Source organism: Strix aluco, chromosome 1, assembly GCF_031877795.1.
Source record: "Strix aluco isolate bStrAlu1 chromosome 1, bStrAlu1.hap1, whole genome shotgun sequence".
Classification (NCBI taxonomy): Eukaryota; Metazoa; Chordata; class Aves; order Strigiformes; family Strigidae; genus Strix; species Strix aluco.
The window spans coordinates 149,110,052-149,136,360 of record NC_133931.1 but is presented as its reverse complement, the minus strand read 5'-3'; the positions used below and the strand labels follow the sequence as shown (position 1 = coordinate 149,136,360).

The 26,309-nt window shown below is 38.2% G+C and overlaps 1 protein-coding gene across 2 annotated transcripts in view; it reads left to right on the top strand.

Moving 5' to 3' along the window:
- Positions 1-26,309, top strand: part of OSBPL10 (oxysterol binding protein like 10) — a 120,028-nt gene that overhangs the window by 53,431 nt on the left and 40,288 nt on the right. For both annotated transcript variants that reach the window (XM_074839323.1, XM_074839332.1), the window contains exons 5-6: positions 15,949-16,159; positions 25,146-25,300. In XM_074839323.1, coding sequence (XP_074695424.1) covers positions 15,949-16,159; positions 25,146-25,300 — 366 coding nt within the window. The remainder of the gene's footprint in view (positions 1-15,948; positions 16,160-25,145; positions 25,301-26,309) is intronic.

Here is a 26,309-nt window from a genome sequence, read left to right as displayed (position 1 = left end):
ATGCCAAATTTTACTTTTCAGCTTTGAAAAAGTCAAGTTTTGCATTCTATTTCAATTTTTTGATCCTCCTTTTGTTTCACTGGATGTTCATAAAAAGGTCGATGGATAAGATCAATCTAATGCCAGTTCTAACAAAAAGAATGCTGTAGCTCTGGATGTTTTGCATAGCATTGAGGTTACGTGCAACAGTTGTGTGATATGGTTGCACGTAAAAAAATTGTTTCAGATCCTTGAACAGGTCATGCATAAACAGTGTGAAGTATGCACAAAGAACATTTAAAAAAATCCTGCTAATGGAAGCGTTTAGTGAAGTATGTGTATATTTTTGATTAGTTTGATAAACGTATATGTAAATAGGGAAAAGTGCTTTATATTAGATCTATTCCTTTCTATTGCTTTCACTGATGGTTCTCATTGATTTTGGAGTGTGGGAAGATGAGAGCAAGCTTTGTGACAAAGATGACCTTCAGAATTGCATGGCTAATAAATCAAATACTTGCTTTTAGAGGTTGAAAACGGTCTCATCATGTTCACCTAACTAAAAGGTGTGGATGTAGGCTGGACTGCTAAACTATGCTAACTTCAGTCTTTCTGGCCTAGTAATGTCGGTGCTTTATCAGTGAGAGGCCTGATAACCGTGGACTGGAGCTGTGATAGCACTGCTGAAGTCTGTGCTGCTGTGTCTTTGCTAGTCAGATTTAAAACTAGTTACCTAAAATTATGTCTGTTTTTCCTTCTAGACATGTTTTAGTATAAAAAGTAGCTTTGTGGTGTTTTCTTTGTGGCAGTTTGTGGTTGATTCTTCTAACTAGAGTCTTCCTGCACTTCAAAACTGCTATAGTAAATACACTCTATAAATTTCTGCATTGGACTGATCAAGGAGTTTCATCTTGGTAGTTTATAGGTACTGCAGAAAGTGTTTAGAGTGTTTCACTTTTGAAATCTAAGTATCCTGTGTTCATTTGGACAAATAATATGGTGGTACAGTGAGTGGCAAATTTGGAAAGAGAAGTGAAAAAACACAGAGGAGGAACCTCTGTTAGTTACAGATCTCCAGCTTTTCATGGGCTTGTGTTTAAAATATCTTCCACCCCCCACTATACATAGTAAATTAAAGGTTAAAGGGTCATCCTTTTGATCATCTTTAATCAATTGTATCATATATATGGAATAGGTAGTCTGTAACTATAGATGGATGCTGGTCAGATAATGAGATATGTTACTTAATAAGTTACACCTTAATACCACTCCATCCATACTTTATATGTATTGTATGTATTACACTTTCATTTGTCTGGAAACCCATTGTCACAAATTTCATTTTAATTAGCAGGGTGTGGAAAACAGGGACTAATGTCTCCAGTCTAAAACAATGTCCAAATGAAAAACTGCAAAAAATGCAAACCAAAACCATAGCTGTTTCTCAGAAAGCAACGATTTCTTCTTGGCTAGTGGTATGAAGAAAACATAGCAGAAAACCTTGGGGTCAGTTCTGCGTCCACTGAAGTCAGTAGAAAGTAGGATAAGGCCTTAAATCTTAATTCAGTTGTTGATACTTATTTGGCATAGAACATGCTCGTGCAAGTTATACTACAGCTACTACTATTTAACCGTGCTTAGAAACACTTTTTGAATTGAGAAGTGTTGAAATACAAATTGCTGTTTCGGGTATGTTTAACAGCTTAGTTGCAGCTGAGCTGGTTGATCTTGAAAGGGTTGCTCCCAGCTGTGTTTTAACAGGAGCCATTATAGTTTGTTTAGGGGCATTAAACCTGTAATAGTATAAACCAGTTTCAAACCTAATGTGAGGGCTAAAGAGTGCAGCTGCAGATGTTATTATTGCACTTCCTTCTGAATTGATATTGGCCCCAGTTCTAGAAATGTGTGTGCCTCATACAGTATGAAAATACCAGTGCAAGCATGCAGAAATGTTCTTCTGGCTGTTCAGCAATGTTACAGTGATTGGCTGTTATCCATATCCTTACAGACAAAAAGCGAATTTAGAGCATATAGAACAGATGAAATTATTTGGTATCTTCTGTGGTAGTTTCTTTGGGGGCTATTTGACTTGTCTGTAGAAGTCTCATCTCTTATGTCTGTTTATTCTACCTGAAGTTAGTACTGCAAAGACCAATAAAAGCATGTATCCTCAGGGGATAAATAGGATGCTTAAATCTCTGGGAGTGTCAGTCTAGTACCTTCCTAAGTAGTAAATGTGCATGTGCTTATAAAAATTATTCAGTAAATAGCATTAACTGTCTTACTTTTGGGATGAGGAAATGTAAATTATTCTAGTACTACACACCCATAATTATTAAATCACATAAACTTGAATTGAATGCTCTTGTGTTCTCTGAATCTTTACCTTGCCTTTGTGGTATCTTTGAGGTTGCTGAGAGTGCATATGTTACACCTTCCTAAACTACACCTTGTTCTGTGCATTTGATTTTGTATGCGTGCGAAGGTTGAGTCATCCTGAATTCCAGATGCCTAGGCAGGGAGAATTAAGGTTGCTATGGGAATCATAGAGCAAATGTTCTTCTAAAATTACACTGTTTGTCCATGCAGGTTATGTCAAGAGTGAACCTCATTCATTATTTCTGATTATTTTTTTTCCCCCTCCCAAATCTGAAAAATATAAATGATGCAAACATTAAATTTTTCTTTCAGCCTGTAGTTTAGTAGTAATTGAGCATGTGTAAAGACAACAATTTTCAATCATTTAATAAATGGCAATTTATAAATTAGGGATAATGTGGTGTATATTATAGCTACATTCAGAGACTGCTGCAGCACTCATTTTCTTAAGCAATTGCAGAGGAGCTAAGATTACTTTTTACAGTTACTAAAATATTTCATTAAATTTTAGGTAGATGGTAGGTTCCCAAAGGAGCTTGAGAGAAGTCAGATTTGAAGGGAATTCAGTCTCCAGTATTTATATGCCTTCAAAACTGTCACTTAATTTTGTACATAAACCAGAATTCAACTGTTCAGTTTTATATACATATATAAGCCAGCATAGTGTATCATAGTTACCTACATTTTTTGAAAGCTACAAGGCTTTTACTTTCACAAACCACAAATACTGCAGTAGATTCAATTTAGAGTTGACAGTTTGAAAATGAAGCTTTAAAGAAAACATACTTCAGTAAATCTTTTCTCGGATTGGGGATCCTATTGCATGGCTGCTTGTGTAGTGGTCTTGCTTTCAGCGTGGGTTTCTGGGTGACTGCATGGCAAACCCTGAATGCGACAAGGTGCACTTACCTTCTGCAACTCTGTTTATAATGCAAATTACTGCTTCCAAGATACATAGGATATTTTGTTAACCCACACTTAAATGCTATTTTTATTAGATTAAGTAGAAGATATTTTTGAATGTTCTCAGTGGTAATAGATGACAGTGTAATATTAGGTGGCCAGCCAAGTTTCAAATATTAAGTACAGAAAGTACTTACGTAAATGCCCTCCAGGAGAAAGTAACCATAGAAATGGCTCATATTTTAAGTGTACCATTCAGTTTACATTATTATACGTGTTTATCGAGGGACTTGCTATAATCTTCAACTCCTTGTGTAACACCCAAAGTGATGCATACTACACTAAGAAATACAGGAAACATTTTGATTTTACAACAAATGGGAATAGTAAACACTATAGCTCTCATCAGTTATTTAAGAAAGACCTGATCTCTAGCAGCTTTTGCTACGTTCTTACTGTTATTTCCATCTCTAATGCTTGGCTTGCAGGTTTTGAATGCTTTAGAAACTTTGTGTGTTACACAGCTGCTTTTAAGCAGCTGCTTACCTGCTTTATGGTTGCAATTCTGATTTCTGACAATATGCTTTTAAAACATGGCAAATAACATCATGGCTAGCAATATTTCATCCAACAAGCTAAACTGAACTATATCTGCCTATACTTTTAAGTAGCATATACTTTTAACTAGCTTTGTATTATAGGTACTAGATGTATACCTGTAATTGATTAATTACATTTAATTTTTATTATGATTCATGTATTTGTCTCTGGTCCAGGAAAAATGGTCCTGTGTTCTTGCACATACTGCTTAGCATGTTCTTCTGGTGATATCTACTGTGTTCTGGGATGACTGCTTACATTTTTTTCTGACAAAGATCCCAGTTATCCAATTGCAGTTTTACTGGTAGGTTTAGGCTGGCAGACATAAAACACATGAATTTGTGGAAAAGTTGCTGTATAAATGCAATTCTACCGTATGTCATAAATTGGCTACTCAGAATCATGGTAGTGTATGTTGAATCACTTCAGTGCTCTGAATTTAATGATGTCAAACCAGTTGACAGTCAGTTTTGGGACATGCGGAGAAGTCGAGGGTGGATTTGGAATGCTTTGTCACAAGTCATAGAGGTACACTTTATTCAAGGCTCAGGAATGGCAAGATTAGATAGCCTTGATAGTGACAGTTCACTTGCTTTTCAGAAAACAGGAGATGAATTGACTGTAGGATAGGGAAGTAGTATCTACTTTGATTAAAACTGAAGGTCGTTCCAGTGTGTACTGCACACTGTTGTTTAAAAGACAGAAATAAAACTTTATTTTATGCTTGGACGCTACAAGCTAGGTGGCTCAGAGGTGGGTGAAAGGAAGTATAAGCAGTGCTCGGAAAGGGAGGAAGCAATTGAAATTTGGATAAGTACTACATGGGATATTGGACTACTCTGGCTGTATGTGTGTTTATATATTCCCAGGTGGAACAGAATAATTTAAAAATAGAAAAGAAATTAAAAAGGATTCAGAGTTATGTTCTCGAGCACCATGTTGCACTGGAACATTTATCTTCTGAAGACTGATTTCACTCAAGTACAAAACCCAGGTTTTATCAGTAGTATGCTGTATCATGGTAAACTAATAGAATTTTCCTGTGATTGCTGATGTTGACTTAATGACTAGCCGCAACCTTTTAGGTGCTCTTTTGAATGCTTAAAATTCACAAATGTGCCTTAATTGGTGATAATCAAAATATGCTTTCCAGCTCAGTGCTATAGCTATTAACTTCACCAAAGTGATCCTTCTGAAATCTGTAAGAAAAACTGCTAGTCGGAAGAGCCCATAGAATAACATCTGTGTATAAGCAATGTTTAATCACTAAACCTAATGACTTTCCTTGCAGATTTTGAGGTCATTTTTATAGTAAAATTGCATAAAAATACTTTCCCACATGGTGTTTTTTAAAGCTGTGTTCTCAATGCTGCATTCTGTGGTTTAAAATACAGCAGTGTGCTTCCTGCTTGGCTAGATGGCAGCCAATTGCTGTCCAAGATTTACTTGAACTTGCAAGCTCCTTCCTTTTGCTGCTCTAAGTTTTGGTTATGGATGACTGGAAGCAACTCGGGGGGGGGGGGGGCGGGGAAGACAACCTTGGCAGCCACTGTCTGCTTTTTTTCTTCCTATGGTTCTACCTCAAGGTCGCAATACCCTGCTCCCATTGACTTACCATTTACTATCATCTTTGATAATAAATGGTAAGTCTTAGTAGGTGACTATTAGTAGGATATGGTTAATATAGCAGGTAGATTAGCAAATGCTCAAGAAAAGAGCTCACAGTGGGGGAACCTAGCACTTACTAGTTGTGTTTTTGTAAAAACCTTATACTGGTAGCAAATGTCATGCACTACCACCTACACATGTTGGAGTATCCACAGGGAGCTCTAATGCAACAGGCAAAAAAGAGAATCTGTCATGTCTCCTGCAATAGACTCTGGTCCCCAGACATCTCCCTTCAGTGGCAAAATGACCAGTGCTAGATTGATACTGATCATTTTGCAGGAAATGTATAGCCCAGTCACTCTGATTTGTGGGGAAAAGTAGTGCTCATTGATACAGTTTGTCTGAATCATGCTCTTTAACTTGAGTATTTATTATGGCAGACAGCTTTTACCTAAAAGCTTTAACTTCTCACCTAAAGACTTGTGGAGTAGCTCCATGAAACACTCTTAAGACACTGTCAGAGGAATTTTCTTTTCCTCCAGTGTTTAAGTACTTTGTTTGTAAATTTTCCTCATCCACAGGAAAAAGAACCTGAAGTTTATCTTGGTTTGGAATGGAGAAGTGTTCTCTTCTTCAGAGCTTAAGCAGCAAGAAGGGATTCTCAGAATAACTAGCAAAAGCTTGCTTTTTTTTTTTTCTTCCCCCAGCCATTAAATATGAAACCATTCAAGGGGAGCTGAATATCTCAGGGTATTGATTAAGATTAAAAGCATTCTCTAGTTTAGAAAATCCAAGATCAGCTGTCTGCTGAAACATTCTCTGGCAAGGTTTGAATTTTTCATCCTAGTCCATCTCCATGGACACAAGGTCTTTTCTGTAATTTCTCCTTCCTCCCCCTGCAGTTTCCTTTGTCATTCACTAACTCATTCCTCAGGTGAGAAGGACAGATTGAATATAGAAAGCATGCATTTAACCTTAAGTCTGGAACTGTGGCCATAAAGAAGTGTGGTAAGGAGTCTGCCTGAGGTAGCAAAGAGAAGTATCTGATTTGTTTTGGCCTGAAGTAGGTGAGGTGTTTTGCTGAGATTTCTGGAAACATTCCCAGGGATCCTGCCAGAGCTGCTAGATCCTCTCTACTAACTAGCATGTGTGTTGCAAGGGCTGTGAACCTCTCTGGTGTCTCTTTACTTGTGGAGTTTTGTAGAAACTCACCGTGGACCGTCAGGCTGTCCTTGGGAGTGTTTTGCATCCAAATAAAGTGTCTACATAAAATCCCAGAGAACGCTGACAGAGATGTCATACACTCTTGGGTATTTGAAGATAGATCTCTTAAGTATATCTTGTCTTTTTCTCTTCTGAGCAGAGAAATGCTTTTGTAAAACAGGTGGTTAGGTCACTTCCTTTTGCTGAGCTTCTGCCTGTTTTAAGGCATTGAAGAAAAGGAGGAGCTTCTTCCCATATACCTGAGTTGCAACAGGCTGAGAATTTCTTGGGAAGGTAGAGTGCTTTTCCTTCTCTGGTGCTGGAAGGAATTTTTAAGGCTTCCAGACCCATCAACAAAAACAGACCCTTAGCCCCTTTTTCCTCCCTCCCCCAAACCAACAGTCTTATGGGTTAGAGCATAGTATGCAGACCTACAAAATACGAAGTCTAATTATTGTAAGTGTGCAACTAACAGCAAGGGATCTTGGAGGTGTGACTAATAAGCTACTGGATAATAGACTAGGGAGTAAGAAGTCTGTAGTCCATCAAATGATTAATATATGTTGTCTACACAAAATAGAATGATACTATGTTATAAGGATATGCAGCGAGTGTCCAAGTTACAGAATTTAAAGGTATAAAATATGAATTGAATGTGTAAAGAATGGAGAATAGGATCATGTCTAGTATATGAATAGATTAACTAGGCAATTTTGAAAGTGCATGACAGGAGTCAGTAAATAACAGCTGCTCCTTGGAGTGTAAATCCTGTGCTGAGGTCCCCGGAGAGCTCATAGCCCCTGGAGGTGGTGATGGCGACCAGTGGAACAGCAGTGGCGTCAATGGAAGCAGCAGACTGGAAAAAGTAGCCAAGAACAGGAAACAATTGAGCCAGACTGCCGCCTCTGCAGCCTGTTTTCTCCTAGTTGTCTTCGACTTAGCTTTTAGAATCAGCCCTGATGACATTCGCTCTCTGTTCTGTAAGGTTTTCCTCACAAGGAACCACCCTGTGGAGCTCTTGATGAGAAGGCTGAGCAAAAAACAAAACCCCAAAGGAAATAATCCTTTGTTAGATGAGACAATGAAGATAGTTAGCAGCTGGCTTTTCAGTTGTTCCCTTAACAGAGATTATGTGGACTCCTGGTTAGGGAAAAGAGAACAAAATAGCGGATGGGGGTGGGTGGAGCTTGTTTTCATTCTCCTCCAAGGGGAGAAATAGAATTGTGACAGCAAAGGCAAGGACTGAAAAGAAAAAGAAATGTGCCCTGGTGATTAGCTGCCATCCTGATTGTCAGAGGTATTGTTCTGTTTGTTCCGTCACTTTTTGTGTCTCTGCAAATTACATGCCAAGTGAAAATTAACTTGCTTCTTTGAAGCTTCATTGATAGGATGTACGTGTCTAAGCCTTAATAACTATTATATAACAAGTCATTCCAATTTTACTGTTCATTGTTTGCTTCTTTAAAATAATTGAGGTCAAGCTGGCTGCTACCCTGAGGTGACAATAATGGAGAATTATGTGTTTATTCTCTGTGATGGGAGGGAAGCAGTAATCAAGAAAGGACAATTGATATGGATGTCATTATCTGGTTCCATCTTTCGAAGATGCTTTCAGAATATCTCACTTGGTGTTCTGGGATCCTTTCTTAAAATGTATTTTCTCATTAACGTAGTAATGTTCAGAGGCTACTGTGGGTCTTCATCCAGATAGAAGCTATGTGGATAGAATTCCCTTCTGTTCACAGCTCAAGGAGGTTCTTTCAGGTCAAAAGCTCGTGTTTTTTTGTAAGCAAAGTGTACAGATATGTTACTTGTGGAACTTAAGCATGTTTGTGGTCATCTGATCTTGTACATGTTTCTACACTAGACGCTTGTAAAGCTGAAATGCAAAATTGCCTTTATAAGAGATTTGTGTTATATATTGCAGTACTTCTAGCAACAACCTCTGTGTATAGCTCTTTCACTTTAGTTCTTTATTAAGCTGTAATTTTGCCTTTGTAGTTTGCATGCTGTTGATGGAATACCATTAAAAGATCTATGGGTGTGACTTTGCTGAAGAAGAGAGAAGTCTATAAATCCTTACAAGAAAATTTCTTTTGTCAAGTAGTAAGATGCACATAGCAAGTGACCTTAGGTAGTTTGAGAATGCTTTTCAGAAGTTAAACCAAGGCAAAAGTTCTTTTGCTCTGCAATGGTTAAGCATAAATGCTTAACTCAAAACAAAAATGCATTAAATTGGAAAAAAAAAAAATCACTTTTACTGCAGTTGTAGAAATCACTTTAATCTGTCAGACTTCTCAATTGGAGAGGTATACCTTTTGAGCTGGTGATTAATGGTTTTTACAGTAGTCTTTTTGCATGTGCATTTATGCTCTTTCCTCTTTCAGAATAAATAGTTGAAAGTGGAAAAGCTTCATGGAAATGCTAAGTGGGAATTGTGAACTTGAGCTGAATTGGTAGCTAGTGTGTCAAATTAATGATTGGTACTGCTTTAGTGACACTGGGGTTCCAGGCATCTGTATCTTACATTTTGATATATACTTGGTACGTGTATATATATTATACTTTTACATAGATTGGTTGTCTGTTTTAACTTTTAATTTTTACAGTATGACAGTTTGTGGTGTTGTTGATGAAATACAGGTCAAGACTACAAGAGGAGTCCTTGCTCAAGGTCAGAATTGATGACTATTAGGTTTACATGGCAACCCAATGTATTGGGTTTACAATGATTTAGAAGGTTTTTATTTTTTATGTGTGGACTTTCTTCTGTCACTTATCTTCTTTTGCTTTTAAGAAAAGCAGTGTTTTATATTAAAAGAAAAAAACACCCCCCTGTGCTATATGCTTGTTTAATGATGAGAACCAAGTAATGACTTACAATTTATTCTAGGGTGGTTTGAAAAGCTGGTCTCTTCTCATGTCCGTTCCTAATGTCTTCTGAAATCTTTTTCTTTTGGTACTATTGTCTAAAAGCAAGAAACTAGTATTTCCAGAAAGTGTGTGTGTATGTGAGAGAGATAGAGAGATACTGTGTTTTCATACAAACTTTTTTAAAAAAAAAAACCAAACAACTAAAAAAAACCCCAAAAATGAAGAAGCAAACTGGCTATTTCCCAGCCTTTGAATGCAGTAAGCTTGTCACAAGGGCAACCTGACATAGAGTTGGTAAGAAAGGAGTCCATGTTGCATTTCTGTTACTATTTAAATGTCTAAAGCTTTTGCCACAAAACTGTTTATTTTTACAGATGCTTGTTTTCATATAAGCACTGTGTTGTTTATTTTCCCATGTTTTTAATAATTGTTTTCAGCTTGCATGCAGTCAGCAAAGGAAAGGATTTAAAAATAAAAATCACTGCATTAAAGCTTTCAGAGGAATTGCCTAGAGATAAGTAGGCAGACAATGTGCTGCTAGTGCTGGTGCACAGAGAATACTACAGTAGAGAAAAGGAATTATTAACTGATGGAGCCAAACGTCTCCTTGATGAATGATTTCTAGCATGTCACAGAGGAGCTTGATGATACAGAATATCTGTGGGTTCTCAGTGCTAAAAGAATATTTTCCTTTTTCTCTGGAGTGTTTTGGATTTTTTTTTTTCATACACATGGGTAGGTGTATCTTAATACCTTCTATAAAAGGATTCAATATGTGTGAAGATCAATACCAAGAAAGGAAAAAGCCCTACGTTTAAATTGCTCATGTGCGTATCAGATTGTGGCTGGGGAGGTCTGAAGAATCTTCTTCAGGTTTTATATTCCAAAAGAAGGATAGGAAGATCTGAATTATTTAAATTGTTATATAGAAAGGTGGGATTGGTGACACTACTTATTTTCTTGACATGGCCTGTGCGACAAAGGGAGCGTGTCTGCTTGCCCTTTGACATAATATGGCTGGTGTCATTCATTCATCCTTTGCTTCAGGGTGCTTGAAATCACTGTGCCTTGGGAGATGCCCCCGAGACAGCTGTGAATCGACTAGTTTTGTAGATGGCTTAAAACTGGTGTTTGCTTCAGGTTGTTGTAATGCGCTGTGCTAGTTGGGTGTAATCCTGTAGGATCAGTAATTGTAGAAAGAAAGATGTTCTGATTATCATAATATCCCTCTGGGCTGGAGAAACAGACTTAGGCCTGTTAGACCTGGAGTCTGCATAACAAGAGTATTTCCACTAAATAAAATCATGTCAAAAGCAGTCATATGTTTTTCCCTTCAGGTGTAGCTATTCAGTTTTCTTCCTTTGAAGTTTCTATTTATCTTTGTTTTAGGATGGGAGGAAAAATCTTTAACAGAGAGTTTATTATACTACTTAACAACTGGGAACCTCTCTCTAGTTTCAAAAATAAATTGAAGCCTTAAATAAAAAAAATATATTCAGGTTTTGTAAGGTGATTTCTCTGCATGGAAATTACTAATATATCATCTAGCATTTTAACAAAATAATGAATTACTGTGATTTTTTTTCTTCTAGCACAGAAAATAGCACCTCAATTTTTCATTATTATTTCATAAATGAATTGTCAACAGATAATTTTAGTGTACTTACTGTATGAAAGGATGTTCTTTCTTCTTCTTATGCCTGGAATGCATTTCTTTGCATTCCTAGGGTATCTCATAGCTTTTTCTGCCTATCTTTCACATCCTGTGGGTGTGACCCTGAGAATATAGTAATTTCTATTTACCCATTTGTTTGGCATCTTGTCACATAACTGTTTGGTCCCATACATCATGGTTGGCAGTGCACTCCACAGGAAGATCCAGGAGGTGCAATTTCTGCTGTGAAGGAGTAGTTAGCAGTTGCTGTGGCTGGGATAAGTAGGGAAAGGAATCACACAGGATTTTAAGATCAGCCAGAGAGAGGAGGAAGCAGGCAGCAACAGAAGCTGTGAATTGGCTGTTTTGGAGCAAGTGGTAGAGAGCAGGTGACCTACTGAGGAAAACATCAGAGATGATTCCAGTTGCATTCAGTCTTCTGTGAGGGTGTCACTGGCTGGCAGGTTTCTTTGAGGGTAGTTTTATTTCAGAAGAATTTTATTGGGTTTATGTGGCAAGGTTTTGGTATTGGGGGGGGCTACAGGGCTAGAAGCTTCTCCCGTGTCCGATAAAGCCAATGCCAGCCAGCTCCAAGATGGACCTGCTGCTGGCCAAGGCAGAGCCCATCAGTGATGGTGGTAGCACCTCTGGGATAATGTATTTAAGAAGAGGAAAAAAACTGCTGTGTAACAGCAGCTGGGAGAGAGGAGTGGGAATATGAGAGAACAACTCTGCAGACACCAGGGTCAGTGAAGAGGAGGGGCAGGAGGTGCTCCAGGCACCAGAGCAGGGATTCCCCTGCAGCCCGTGGTGCAGACCCTGGTGAGGCAGCTGTGCCCTGCACCCATGGAGGGTAACGGTGGAGCAGATCTCCACTTGCAGCCTGGGGAGGACCCCGCGCTGGAGCAGGGGGATGCACCTGAAGGAGGCTGAGAGCCTGTAGGAAGCAGGCTCCTGGCAGGACCTGTGGCCCCCTGAAGAGAGGAGCCCACGCTGGGGTGGGTTTGCTGACAGGACTTGTGACCCCATGGGGGACCCACACTGGAGCAGTCTGTGCCTGAAGGGCTCACGCTGGAGCAGTTTGTGTAGAACTGCAGCCTGTGGGAAGGACTCACGTTGGAAGAGTTCGTAGAGGGCTGTCTCCTGTGGGAGTCACCCCACACTGGAGCGTGGAAGGAGAATGAGGAAGAAGAAGCAGCAGAGACAGCATGTGACAAACTGACTGCAACTCCCATTCCCCGTCCTCCTGCGCCACTTGGGGGGGAGGAGGTAGAGAAATCAGGAATGAAGTTGAGCCTGGGAAGAAGGGAAAGGTGGGGGGAAGGTGTTTTAAGATTTGGTTTTATTTCTCATTATCCTACTCTGATTGGTAATAAATTCAACTAATTTCCCCAAGTCGAGTCTGTTTTGCCCATGATGGTGATTGAGTGATCTCCCTGTCCTTATCTCGACCCACAAGCCTTTTTTTGTTTTTTTCTCCCCCTGTCCAGTTGCAGAAGGGGAGTTATAGAGTGGCTTGATGGGCACCTGGTGTCCGGCCAAGGCCAATCCACCCAAAGAATATGGACAATACCTGAGAATTTCTGGCAGGCTAAAAGGTCTGAATCTCCTTCAAGATTCAGGAACAGCTCTTAATAGGGAACACATAATGTGGTCTGCTTGTTCTCCTGCTGCAGGCTGAAGATGGAGAAAGGAGCAAGCCATACATATGAGCTGGTCTCTTCCTAGCCCGAGGCTTCCTCTTACTGAATGTTTTGCAGTTAGGTAAATGCAGGCCTACTAATGTTAGATATATATGCATGCATATCTCTGTTAATACGTGTACTCCTGATAGTTCTTTCAGTTTTTCTATTTTATATCTAGCATAGAGTTGTATTTTGAGTGCATTTGTTGGGAATATGCATTTCTTTTCCATGTGATGAAAAGCTATTTATAGATGAAGAGGGGGTGCCAAAGCTGAAACAAGAATGGAAAGAGAAGTGGGTTGAGACTTGGTGAGGAGATGGAGGCAAATGGTCTTTGCTGTTGTAAGAAGTAGAGAGCTACTACTTTGAGCAGTCTGTATTTGCAAATGGGGGGGATGAAGAGCTGTAAAGTACGAAAAAAACCCTGTGTAAGAGCAAGGTCATTCAAAATTAAGCAAGTTATTTCACTTTGGAAAAATGAAAGTTAATATTTAACTTTCTCAAAGCTTTTCATTCTTGTTTTGGAACCAGCTTAGGGTGCTGATAAATCAAGCACTGTACCTTCCTTCCCCCTAAAATACAAAAAAGCACACCCACAAGAGGATAATGCTATAGCTGCATGGCCTAGTGTCTGTCTTGTTAAGGGTTAATGTGTTTAATCAGTTTTGTCTAGCATGGTTTGTTGTTTTTGTATTAACTCCTCTTTCATTTGCTCTTGTTGGAACCACCACACCTCAACTCTTCTCAAATCCTTTTTCAATGACTTTTTTAAAATCAATAATATGGGTTATTTCCTTCCTCTTTCGCCACAGAGTTGTTCTGTCACACTCTAGAATAGCGGAGGTTCTTGCTTTTTGTTCTGTTCATTCAGCACCTTAAGCAGAGTGGTTTTGATCAAGTTCCAGTACTTTGAATCCTACACGGAAGTTGCTGTTTCTGGTGTCTTCTTCTTTATCAGGTCTGTAGAACAGCAGCTGGTATCATAACTATAATGTGAAGCTAGGTAGCACAGAAAGGATGAATCAAAAAGGCTTCTTTAAAACTATCTTAAGTCAGCTAGAGAATAGTAAGACTCAGAGCAATACCTTGTTTTGGATAAAGGGAGAATAAATCATTGCTTTTATTTAAACTTCTCCTAACCTAGGAAGAATATGGTTGATAGAAGCCTGTAAAGCTTTGGACTAGGTGATAACTGCAAACATTAAGTTAATTTTCCAAATGTTTCCCAAGCTCTCTGGTCAGTTTGTCTTATGCTCCTGTCTTAGCTGCAGAAGAATATAGTTGCCCTTTATTAAGGGGGAGGGGAAAATGAAAATGTTTGAAGTTTTCAAAGTTTTATTTTGGATTTTACTTCCTATGGAAGAAAATCTTTGGAAATGTAAGCCGTTTCTCACCAAAAAAAAAAAAAAAAGGTAGGACAACTAGTCACTTAGAAATGAAAATAGAACACTAATCTTGCTGTGAAGCATGAGAACATCAGGTTTTCAACTTCACATTCTTATTCAGGATGGGAAAAGGAGGGAAGCAATTTTCAATACAATTATATTGTGCAGTCTTCCAGGGAGATGATGATCTTTTTTTTCCTAGTGTTCCTTCAATTTGCCTCCTTGAGCTTTTTTCCTGAGGGGGAACTATTTGCATGAGCGTGTGTCTGTGATGCTCTTGTTTTTGTTTTAGCTTTGAAGCAACCCTCTGTGCTGTGGAGCTCAGTTACACAGTGTGTGACTTCTCAAAGCAGAGCACTGCCTGGTGTTCCAGCGGTTCCCTAAAGCTGCATATTGTGGTGGTCTGTGTCACCTTCCGACTGATCTTGTTTTCTGTCAAAGGGAATTAAAATCGACTGTGGCTTCTACTGAAGCATTGGCCTCTGTTTTAAATGTCGACTATTACAGTGTCATTATTGTAACCTTCAGTAAGACATTTAGCTAGATTTCCTTACTAACGTTGCAACAAGAGCTTTTTGCTTAATTCTGCTCGTTTGCAAGGATGGTTATTTGCATCTTTGAGGTCAGTTTCCTTTCTTGCTTTTCAGTGTGTTCAACATACAGTTTTTAAATCAGTCTACCGTAGAGAGGGTACAGGAAGAACACCATACTGTGAAAATATAATAATGATAATAAAAAGTGACAAAGTTAATAATATATTTTTACAGTATAGTAGCTTGGACAAATGGAGCTTGAATCTTTGTTGCTTACGAAGTCCTCAGGTACTTTTTCTGAAAGCTTTGGATACCTCAAGTATGAACCTATTAGTTTTTTCAGTAAGTTTTTTGCAAGGTAAGTGTAAGAAAAGAGACTTGTCATGTGCATGTATAATTTCCTACAGGCTGTAAAAATGGAGAGAGAAGTTTTAAACATCTCCTTTTTCTTTCAGGTTTAAGGAAGGATTTTGGAAAATGGTTTTTTTGTTTAAAGAACAGCCTACTCAATAACATTGTTTTTATCTGCTATACAAGCATGCATTTCGTCTTCATCTGGATAGTTCAAATCTAGAAACAGATTAACTTTCTCCTTGACAGCTGCTTTCATATTTGACAGTAAACAAGTACTCTTAAGTTGCATCCTATTCTAATGTCCATAAACTTACAAGTTACCGTATTTTCTAAAAACAATTCCTTACTGATGCTTGAGAAACGGAAAATGTTTGTTCTTAAACTGTGATTAGATATTTTATGTAGGAACTAAGGAGGAGGGACAGTGTGGCTTCCTTGGGTGTCTCAAATCCCATGTAAAGGAAAGAAAATCTAAGCCTAAATTAATAATGGAGAAGGAAGTAGAATTTTCATACTTTTCTTTACGAAGACTTTCAGAAAGTATGAGTCACGCTATTAAACCTACTGTGAACCTACTATTTTAAGAGACTATTTTCTCTAACATAGTCTTGACATTTTTACAGGCCTTTGGTAGTCTCAAGCCCTTCGTTTTTGTAGGTAAGTATATGGATCAGAACATTAACATCCATTTGTGGTAGTTCTTCACATTTAGTCACTATATCAACCCATAAGAATTTAACAGCTACATAGTGATATTTTATATGACAGCAGATGTTTTTGAACCTTTACAGATCATGAGCCAGGTTGAGGGACAACAGAAGAATCTTGTACAAGCCATTGAAGCTCTCCCAAGTTCTGGGCCCCTTTCTGCCTTGGATCAGGACTTGCTGCTTTTAAAAGCTACCTCTGCTGCCACCCTGAGCTGCCTTGGAGAATGCCTGACTCTATTACAGCAAAGCATGCATCAAGTGGGCCAGCATCATAACAGGACACTGTCATCAGGTGAGCACAAGCTCTCTTGGGTATTATTTTATGTGCCTTGGGGTTTTTTATTGTAATACTGAAGCAGGCAAAATTAACCATTCCTCAGAGCGGTAAGTTGGAGGGAGCAGCTTGTAAGCTTCTGCAGCCTCAAGTATATTTTTTGCTTTGCCGAAGAAAAGATTCAAAATCTATTGAAATCAGAAGAGAGGATGAAAAGATGTTGTCCTAAGTCTTCTCAGGGAAATCAGGTTCTCAAGAGAGCAAGACAAAGAGAAAGGGGGAGCATGGACAACAGGTAGATAAGCCTATGTTTTTAATGACAGGGCAGAACCTGCTTGGTTTTGCTTTTTTTTCTTTTTTGAGATTGAAATCACAATACAGATTTGTTTGATAAAAATACATGTAATATTATGCAATGCTACAGTGAAAATCATATTTCTAGTTTTCTACGTGGAAGGATGCTGCTGAGGCTGATTTATTCCAGTCCGTGGTTGTCTTTAAATCTGGAGAGAGTTTGCCATGCTGCTATTTAAAAAAACAATCTGTGGCAATTCTTATGAGCCTAAAATGTCAAACACTGTGTTCCTACATTGAGCTCTGCAGGTATGAACCTCTTGGTCCCATGTAGCTCAATTTTTTCAGTTCACCCAGTTCTACGTCTCTGTCTGTAATGTCAGAAGTTGGACCTTTAGCTTTCTGAAAGGGTGGTCGCTGTTTTTGCATACACAGACTGCACTGCCTAGTCTAAGAGCAGGAGCAGGATTTGATGTAAGAGGAGCATCAGCAGCAGAACTCTGGATATGGGGTGGCTTTTTATGTTTTCTTCAAGTGCTTCAACAACATCCCTCCCAGCCTGTCCTTACAGTAGATTTGCTACAGGGCAGGATGTGCCCTCCGGGCTGCTGAGTCAGCTAGATAGGAAGCTCTCTGAAAAATTCCCATTGTGGGGAGAATAGAAATGTGAGAGGGTCAGCTCAGAGTAGGCAAATGGTGTAAAAAGGCTTATTGGAAAAAACAGGATAAAAACTTTGACACCTATACTATGGTATATCATGACTTCACCACATCCAGTTTCTGATATATTTCATAAAGGAACATAAATGAGCAAAAAGGTTTTTTTACTTTCTGTATTCTGGTTTTCTTGTAGAAAATGCAAAAAACCTTGCACATATCTAAATAGTAATGATAAGTGCATTTAATTGAATTCTTTGATATAATTTCGTTTCAGGAGAATGGTTTGGAGCAAAGATGAAAAGCATCCTTCAAAGAAAAGTCACTTCCTAGTTTCAAAGTCCCTGAAGGTTGTTTTTCATGTCCATGTGATCTAAGTGAACTGTCAGAGATAGATGACTTGAGTTGTACATGTCCTTGAATCTGTGTCCAAATGATCTTCTCTTAAATCAGTGTCTGTATTTTGACTTGATAATGATTTTTGAGGATCTGTGCTCAAGAATAGAGGAAAGCAAGCATAACATTAGTAATTGCTGAAAGGGAATTGCCTATTTTTTGAAAAAAAGTAGAAAGCCACAGCTATAAAGTACTTAATAAAATTTAATAACTGTTTCTGTTTGTTCCTCCTAAGACTTTGAACTTGTATGAGAATCCTTTCAGGGATCAAAATTCTGTAGCACTGGTTCACACCAGCATCTTTGGTGTAACAGTGAGAACTTGAATGCAAACAGTTAATTCTTTAGTGTGTACGTGTGCTTATTCTTTGGTATGTAATTAAAAGAAAAAGAAAAGGAACTAAAAGCTGCTGAAATATTTAGTCCCTTCTCCCTGACTGAAAGAGTCTGTGAAATGAATTTTATTTTATTTTCTTTTCCCCGCGCCATGTTATGCAACACAGTTGCCTGAAGGAACCTGGCCTACAAGTCTTGATTACTGATTTTCCTACACACTTAGTCTTGTCCAGGCATACTTTGATAGCTGAGTCAGTAGTTTCAGAGCCATCAAAGCTGCATAAACTCATACTTAATCAGACTAACACCCTTAAGTATTCTTCTAGCAAACTATAATTCTGAGAGATAATATATGTCATTTGGATTCTGTGTGCTCCAGGTGCATTTTTAAATTTCATACCTAGAAGGTGCAACCAAGAGATGACCTTTACTCTGTCACCTGTTGATACTGTCAGGTGACAGTTACTAGTCTGAAAGTCATATGCTCCTCTGATGTGAAGTCTCAAATACCTTTCCCGTGAGATGTGATGGCCCTGCGCAGTTTATTGCCAAGTGTTTCCATCCCAGTGCTGTCTCATTACCTGTTGCATAGTGTCCAAGATGCTAGTGGACATTGTGGGGCAGGATTCACAGAATTTTGTAGAGAGGGACTAAGACAGGAATTTGATAACTTCTTTTCTGGCTTCTAACTTCCAGTTTGTGAAAGCAGTTCAGTCCAACAAAGCAGCACAGTCCTGCTCATGTGGAGTGTGAGAAGTAATCAGTGGTTTAGCTTTGGTGATTTGAACTTACCCTTGAATTTACCTTCCTTCAGCATCAAAAACTCTCACTATTATGCCATAAAGAGAGAGAACTGCCTGAAAGTAGATATATATCTACTTTCTCCGCTTTCTCTGTACCTTTGCTCTGCCTGTGTCCTTGAAGTTTTTATGGCTGATTATGCAAGGATTGCTGACTTCTCTGTGCACTGTAGGCCTTGCAATCTTACTGCTTCTAAAGCAAGGACTTAAAGTAGCTGACTTTCTGTCCTACTACTAATAGAATGTACTCATGAAGATTATAATTAAATAGTAGCTATTTTAAACAGATTTACAAACCTTTATTGTTTTAAACAGGAAAAAAAAGTCTCTTTACATGTAAATATTTTTGTTGCTTTGTTTTCCAGTGATGTGAGTAGAAGGAAGGCAGCTTGGCATTCAGTTCAGTGAACTCTTATCCTGAATCTAGGATTCTGTAGGTCTTGACTTTAAATATTTTCAGGGCATAGTTTAAGGATGACATGATTTTTCCTCTTCATTGTCATGTTTCTCATGAGTTGTCAGTCTTAGACCTCAAGCTTACAAGCAGACATGAAGATTAAAATGAAGTCTTCAATCTTGTCTTGAAGGGTAGTCAGTATGTGTTTTATTTTCATTCTAAAGCTTCAAGGAAGGGGTTTTGTGATTGTCTTTTTTGTTAGTGTTGATTTTGGAAATGCATCAAGAATAGTCAGTGAAGCAAAATCCTGTCTGTGTTTCTACTTTTGAGTTAATGTCAAATAATGTCAAATTAATTTCTAGCTGTTATTAGAGGTATGGGTGTTGATCACTGGCTAAATCTGTAATTTTTTTTTTCTTTCATTGAAAAATGTGTTGGAGAAGGATATTATTAGCTGAAAGAGTTACATGTCACGTGAGTTGAGGATGAGGGATTGCGTCTATACAAGCTTCTTTGGGTTTGGGAATTTTGCTCTTTTTGTAGGAGGGAGAAAAATGTCAAGGATTTTCTTACTGGCCAAGAATGTCACCACTTAGGTACAGGTAAAGTATTTGCTAATCAGCATTAAGTGCTTTTTTAAAAGTTTGAGTTCATTTAGCATGCCCACGGGAAACAGATACCTTTTAAAATAAAAATGTGGAGAAGAAACTTTTGTCTTCACTTCAAACTTCTAATATTTTTTTTTTGTCTGTTTATCCTTTGGCAAAAGAGTATCTCCAGAGCTGACTGACTGCTGTGGTTAACATCCTTCCCTCCCAAACTGCAGAATAAACTTGAATGTTTGTTTTAAAGTAGCTTTACCAGTTTATGTTGTGGTTTAAGTCTGTTTTTTTAGTGTTTTGGCAGGCAGAATCCTGTCTTGTAGTAGAAGCCTGTACAGATAAATCCGTTCTTTTAGTCTGCATTTCACATTAGCCATTCATTTACTGAATAAACCATCTCCTTGATAGGAATTCCCTCCTGTATTTTTCTGTTTCTCACTTGCCCACTTTTCCAAAGTGTAACATAGAATGTTTCTTTTTTCTGAGGATTTTTTAAAAACAAAGGCCAAACCCATCCTCACTGTGGATTTTCTGAAGTTCATTTGAAGGTGCAAATGCTGCTTATTTTGGTTCCCATGGCAGCAAATGGATTGAAGGTTAATCTGGAGTTGGGGGTGGTGGTGGTGGTGGGGGTGTGTGTGCATGTGTACTTGAACTTTGTTTTAGCAGTTCTCTGTTGCTGCCTTTTTGGAGAAAATAAATGGACAAGAAAGACAAAATCTAGATGCTTTCAATTTGGTGATAAATGACAACTTTGCATCTCCTGCAGCTGATGGCAGGAGGAGAGAAAATTGAGCAGGGTCCTCTTTCTTGCTTTACGCTCCCCTATGCACCAATGCTTGTGGGCACGGAAAGGTGAGGAAAGAAGGCGGGGAAGAACATAATCTTTGTTACTGGTGTAATTCACTAAATTTGGAGCGGCCAGTCAGGTCTATGTTAAATGCATCATCACTGGACTTGCTTTTGTGGAGAATAACACAATAATTTGCTGTTCTATCTAAATGCTAATATATTATTCCTTGTATGTTTTTCTTTCTTTGGAAGGTAATGTTATTTTCTAGTCCCTGCACAGCATTACCAAATACTACGTTGTTTTTCTAATCTGAAAAGCAGATGTGCAGCTGCGACTTGCTATTGCTAGTTCAGCCTGCTGTAGGATTCAGCAGAGAGACAAAATTGTCGCATCCATCCCTGGCAGGGGAAGGAATCCGGATCTAATCTTGGTCTCTCCTCGAGGCCTACTGTTGGGGGTATTTGTTAAGAGTATAGTTACAGTATATTGTAGAAGTTTTATCAATAGATGTTAGCTTAGAGTTGTGCCAGGAAAAAACGTAAGTTGTTTTTTTTAGTTTATAAACCAAGACCAGATGACTTGAAAATAGAAAGGTTTTTGGTATAGACTTGAGGTAGGTGTTAAGCATATTTCATGCATCAGTTATCATGCAGAAACGCAGTTTGAAAGTGTATCAGGTACCTAGAAAATCAGAACCAACAAAAGAAAATTATCATCCTTGCTTAACTGAAAAATCTCCGATAAGCCTTCTCTTTGGGAGGAATTTCCCTCCCTTCTGCTGTGTGCACCTGTGAAAGGGAAGCACATTTCTCCTGAGGACATTTGTGAGGGATACAGCCTATTGTGCTATCTGAAATAGATGGGGTTTTGTGAACTATAATACTGCTATAGGGCAAGGAGAGTAGGTTGTGTCTGGGTGCTGTACTCTCCTTATGTAGAAGCATTCTCCGGTGCCTTTGTGGATTTGTCTGCTGCGGGTTCAACTGGTGTTGAGGGGAAGAGGGAAAGCAGCTCATTTTTGGGTGTGTTCTAGAAGAACTCTCATTTTGTGTGTACACGTGCACTGAATTTCCAGAGGAATCGGGCTTGGGTTTTCACTTCTGGAACCACAGAAACACCACCATGCAGGTAGAAGAGACCTGGCTGATTTTACTAGTTGTGTATTTGGTATGTCCTTTCTAATTTGTGCGTAGTTTACTGCAGAAACAGATGTTTTGTTTTAATTAGTGTAGTGCTTTATATAGTTTTGAAGCAAATAGTAAATTAGCTGTGTAGCTGTGAATGCCTTTATATCATTTGTGATTGCCTTTCTGGAGAATTTCTTTAGAATTATGAAATGTACCAAAATAAAGATTGAATTTACCTTTCTGTCAGCTGTCTTTGGCTGCGATTGAGAACAGAGCAAAACTCTGGCTTAAAAACAAGACAGTGACAGCACTTTCTTCCTATTGTTATCCAACTCTGAAGATAAACTTTCTTCTCCTAATATGTTCAGTTTTTATATTTTTTTTTTTTCTTCTTGAAGTCTTTAAAAGAACAGGAATTGAACTAGTGATAGAAAATCTTGAGTGCCATAAAGTGGCAAAGATGGCAACTCCATTAGAGTGGATCAGGTAATTTACAGATGGCAGCTTAGTCTGCAGAGAGTAAATTCCAACAAAATAATTTCCTATGTGACAGAGAACAGCTAACTGTATTATATTGTGGTAAGAGTAATTTCTGCTAGTGCAGATGAGAATGTTTTGGATGTACAACTGATAATGTGAGTAAGTAGGAGCCATGTTGTTGTGTCCTTTCACTTTCTAGATAGAGATTCTATTCTGATATTAGTTGATTTTAAGATTATTTCTGATGAGTTCTCTCTTCATACTTTGCTTTTGCATGAAAAGTAGGCTGCATTACTAAGCATATGGCAACTCCCTTGGAATGATACGAGAATGCTGATATCTCAGAGTAAGATTTGTAGATTAAAGATCATCAAAGGTTCCCTGATGGCACTTTGAAACTAGGCATTGAATTTTTTCAACTTCTTCAGTGAGCTGACTTTTTATTTATTTAGGTTTCTGTGACATATGACTAATATCTTTTATTTCATATGTCTCTTCCGCAAAGTAGTTAAGTTCCAGGCAGACAGAATTTAACAGAACAATTTTTCTCATATGCAGAGGTGTTGAGGAAACAGATGTGCTTTATCCTTTGGACCTTAAGTCTTGGCATCCTGTTGGTATTGGCTAGGTCATAGTGTGTTGTTCAGATCTGTTTAAAAACTGATTAAGCTGAAAAGATTTGTTGTTTTGTGAGGGTAGCATTGCCCTTGGGACAGGTAGAAAAACATGCTCGCATAGTTCTAACAGTTTCTATTTCTGTAAGAGAGTCTCTAAAATGTGTGGAGAAAGATGAAGTAAATAGTCTTTTTACAGTGTGCTTGTACTGAAGAGGAGAATTAGTATAGTGTTTCTAAAAATATCAAAGTGATGGTGAAGTAAGTGTTCACACTTAAAAACTTCCCCTGAAGCAAGGTGTTTATTCAAGTGGGAGCTTTTTCTTGTGCATATTTATAGAAATTAGATTTTTTTAAAAAAAGAAAATAATTGTTTACAGTGAAGGCCAGATAGATTGTGTGTGCAGAGAGAAAATGGATAGCCCAAGGAGATGGTCAGATGACTTATTTTCAAAGATTGGCACAAAGAGAAGTCAGTTCAATTTTCTTTGTTTTTAGTCTCTTTGTAATAGGAAAATAGCAGCATTAATCCAATATTCAGTTGTTTGACAGAAGGAAACAGAAAAATATGTTGAGATTTGTTACTGCAGAGTAATGAAGAGCAAGAAGCATAGGCACGCTCCCTAAAAATCTTTGTGGCTATTCAAAAGTGAAACAAGTTTATTTTAACTTCTTGCTCTTTTTTTTTCCCTCTTTGAAATTTATACTAATTAACATCACGAAGAGTAAAAATTTGTTTACAGACATGTGAACTCCCTCCAAGGAAATTTTCCAATTTGGTTTTATTGTTCATGCTGATTGTATGTTTCTTTCCTTCCATGCAGTGTGAGTCCATTTTGCATCTACCAAAACCATCTTCAGATTATCCTCTGAGTCAGAGCTTGTTTTGAGGATCTGGGTTTATCCTTTGTTCCTAGCAGCAAATTGTTCAAGACCTGAGGAGCAAGCAAAGAGATACTGTGACTACAGTCACTGTGTTCTTCGTTCCTTGCTATGTATACCAACATTGTTGTGTTGATTTAACTCCATCTTTGGAAGGGGGGCAGATGTTGGCTTCCTGATGTGTAGGACCAGTGTGTAGAGCCAATCCAAGGAAATGACCCTTTGATACTTGCATCTTCTCTCACATGGTTCACATAACTCGATTGGGACTTATAACATCTGCTGGCATAGTCCTCAAAATTGTTGAAACCCAAAAAGCTTTGTAGCATGTGGTCTGATGGCAGAGCCACAAAGATGTTCTTCCTTTTGGCAATGGGAAATTTGAGTCATTGTGTGAAATATGTTATTTAAAAAAAAACCCACTTGAATTTTTTTCTGTGTTGGTTACTTAGATCTTTGAAAATCATTTTATGCTTAACTATTTGCTTATACTTTCTTTAGCAAAAGATGGTGCCACAAAATTAGGCTAAGCAAGTAGACTTGAAGTTTTGTCATGTCGTCATAACTTAGTGCCATTTTAGATGAGAGGAATGTTCTGTAATTATTTTATCTTTAGAATTTGGTAAGAGATCAGCTATAGGATTCATGGCCCACATTTTTTAATAATATAAGTGCTAATATAATAGTACACAGCAATATCTCACCAGATCAAACCATTTACTTTTATTAGGAGGCAACCTCTGGTAACCCCTGGTGACATGGAGAGGATAAAGTGCACGTTCTTTAATGTACTTTGTGTTGATATGGGTCATCTTAGAAAGTTGTCAGTGATGAGAGGAGGAGATCCTCCCTGTGGCACTAACTGTATTTTCATATACAGATTATGGTAATGACTGAAGAGCTATGATTTTCTTATCCACATCTCTGCATTTTATAGCAGTGTGTAATTAATAGCTGAACTTTAAGCCCTATGCTGAGGGCTACTGATTTGAATGTTGATACTATGTTTTAGAGCAGTAAGGGAGGAACAACTGTGCAGCTGCCTTAGCTGATTGTTCTTTCTGTCTTGGCATCCTTAAATACTGGCTCATCCTGGAAATCAGGTGCCCCCAGAAATAAGGGTTGTTCTGGTGGCTAGTTCTACTTGATTCATATTTAATGTGTATCTTTCTAATGAGACGTCTTCTAAACTGTGGTCTTGGGACCAGTAAAGCATTTTAGCACTTAATCGAGAAAGAACTTTTAAAAGTACAGACAGAAATAAAATACAGCTGCTAAGCTTAAAACTCTGATTTCAGACAGAAGAAATGGAGGGTTTACTTGGATAACTTAATAACTATGAAAATAGTGGACAGAGAATACTTGTTTAATTACCAAGGTGTTGCCAGATTGTATAATTTTTATGTATAATTCTCTCTGGTGGTAGGAGTAACACTTTAAAATCTTCCTTCACTGAATTTTAAGGAAAATATTTATCACAGATAAATTGGCATAGAGTATTTTTGTTACTAAAGTAAAACTGTGGAATCAGAGAAGTAGCAGTTCGTTTATATTAGTAGAATGATGAGATAAATGGAAGAAATCTGTAATCTGTCTCTTGAAAGTTGACACCCATTTTCTGCTTCAGAAGGTATCCTGGGTTGGCCTGGGCCCAAGTCGCACTCCACAGAGCAACTGAAAAATGGTGCCCTCAGCTCCTTGTCGTCTGCTAGTGCCAACATTACGTGGGCAATAGTACCATCGGCAGCCCAGGATGGACAGGCACTACAACCAAATACAGAGGTAAGCCCGCTAAGTCTCTGTAGGCCATTTCTGTTGTATCTGAGACTTGACGTTGGTTCGATGCAAACCCATGTATTATTAATTGCTTTATTGTACTTTTTTCTTTATAGTATCCTCTTTGTTTTGAAATTAGTTGTGAAAATGCTAAGTTTCATGCAAAAGCGCACTCTAAAAACTAGAAAAATACGTTGACAATATTGCTTTGTGCTTTTGCTTCTCGGGTACTTTGGACAATGGACTATGATAAATGTAGTCTCTTTTCTAGTCATCAAAGCAATTAACAGACTGTCAGTATAGATTTCTGTCTTCTGGGGACAGAAAAAGCTGTATGTTTCTTATGTTGGTTTGAGGTAGACAGAAGACACTAGGACCACAACATTTGTTTGATACTTGTTCTTCCATGTTGCTGTTTGCTCTTGAGTGTCTCTTGAGTATAGCTGACTGTTATTTGAGTTGGAACACTATATTGTTTTCTGACCCCTTTTCCTGTTAAGTGTTAATGGGCAGAACTTGTCCACATCATCCTGCGCCAGCCTGTTGATTTGTGCTTTTGTGGCATTTACTTGGTAAAGGGCAGTTCTGAAGCATCGACTCTTTGAGGAGGCTCACAGCTGCGTATCAGGCATCTCATGCACTGAAAGTCTCTCACCATGCTACACTTCTCCAGCTTCTACTGTCTGCTTCGGTTACCAGTGCTGCCCACCAGGAAACACTTCACTCTGAGATCCCACAGATTGTAGGGCACCTTGGAGCACGTGAGACCTGGAGAACTGGGAAGAAGTTTTTGAGAGAGATGAAGAAACCTTTTTCTACTAGTGAATGATCTTTGGCAATTGGAATGGCTTAAATTCAATTATATCGCCTTTAACAAAATGTGTATAATGGCTGGGGACTTCAATAAAGCTGTTCGTTTTTCCAGTTCTTTTGTAGTATCTTGAATTGAATATAGTTCAAAAAATCCAAGGATAAAGATTATTTTTTTTTTTTAATGCTATGTGTTACTTTGGTC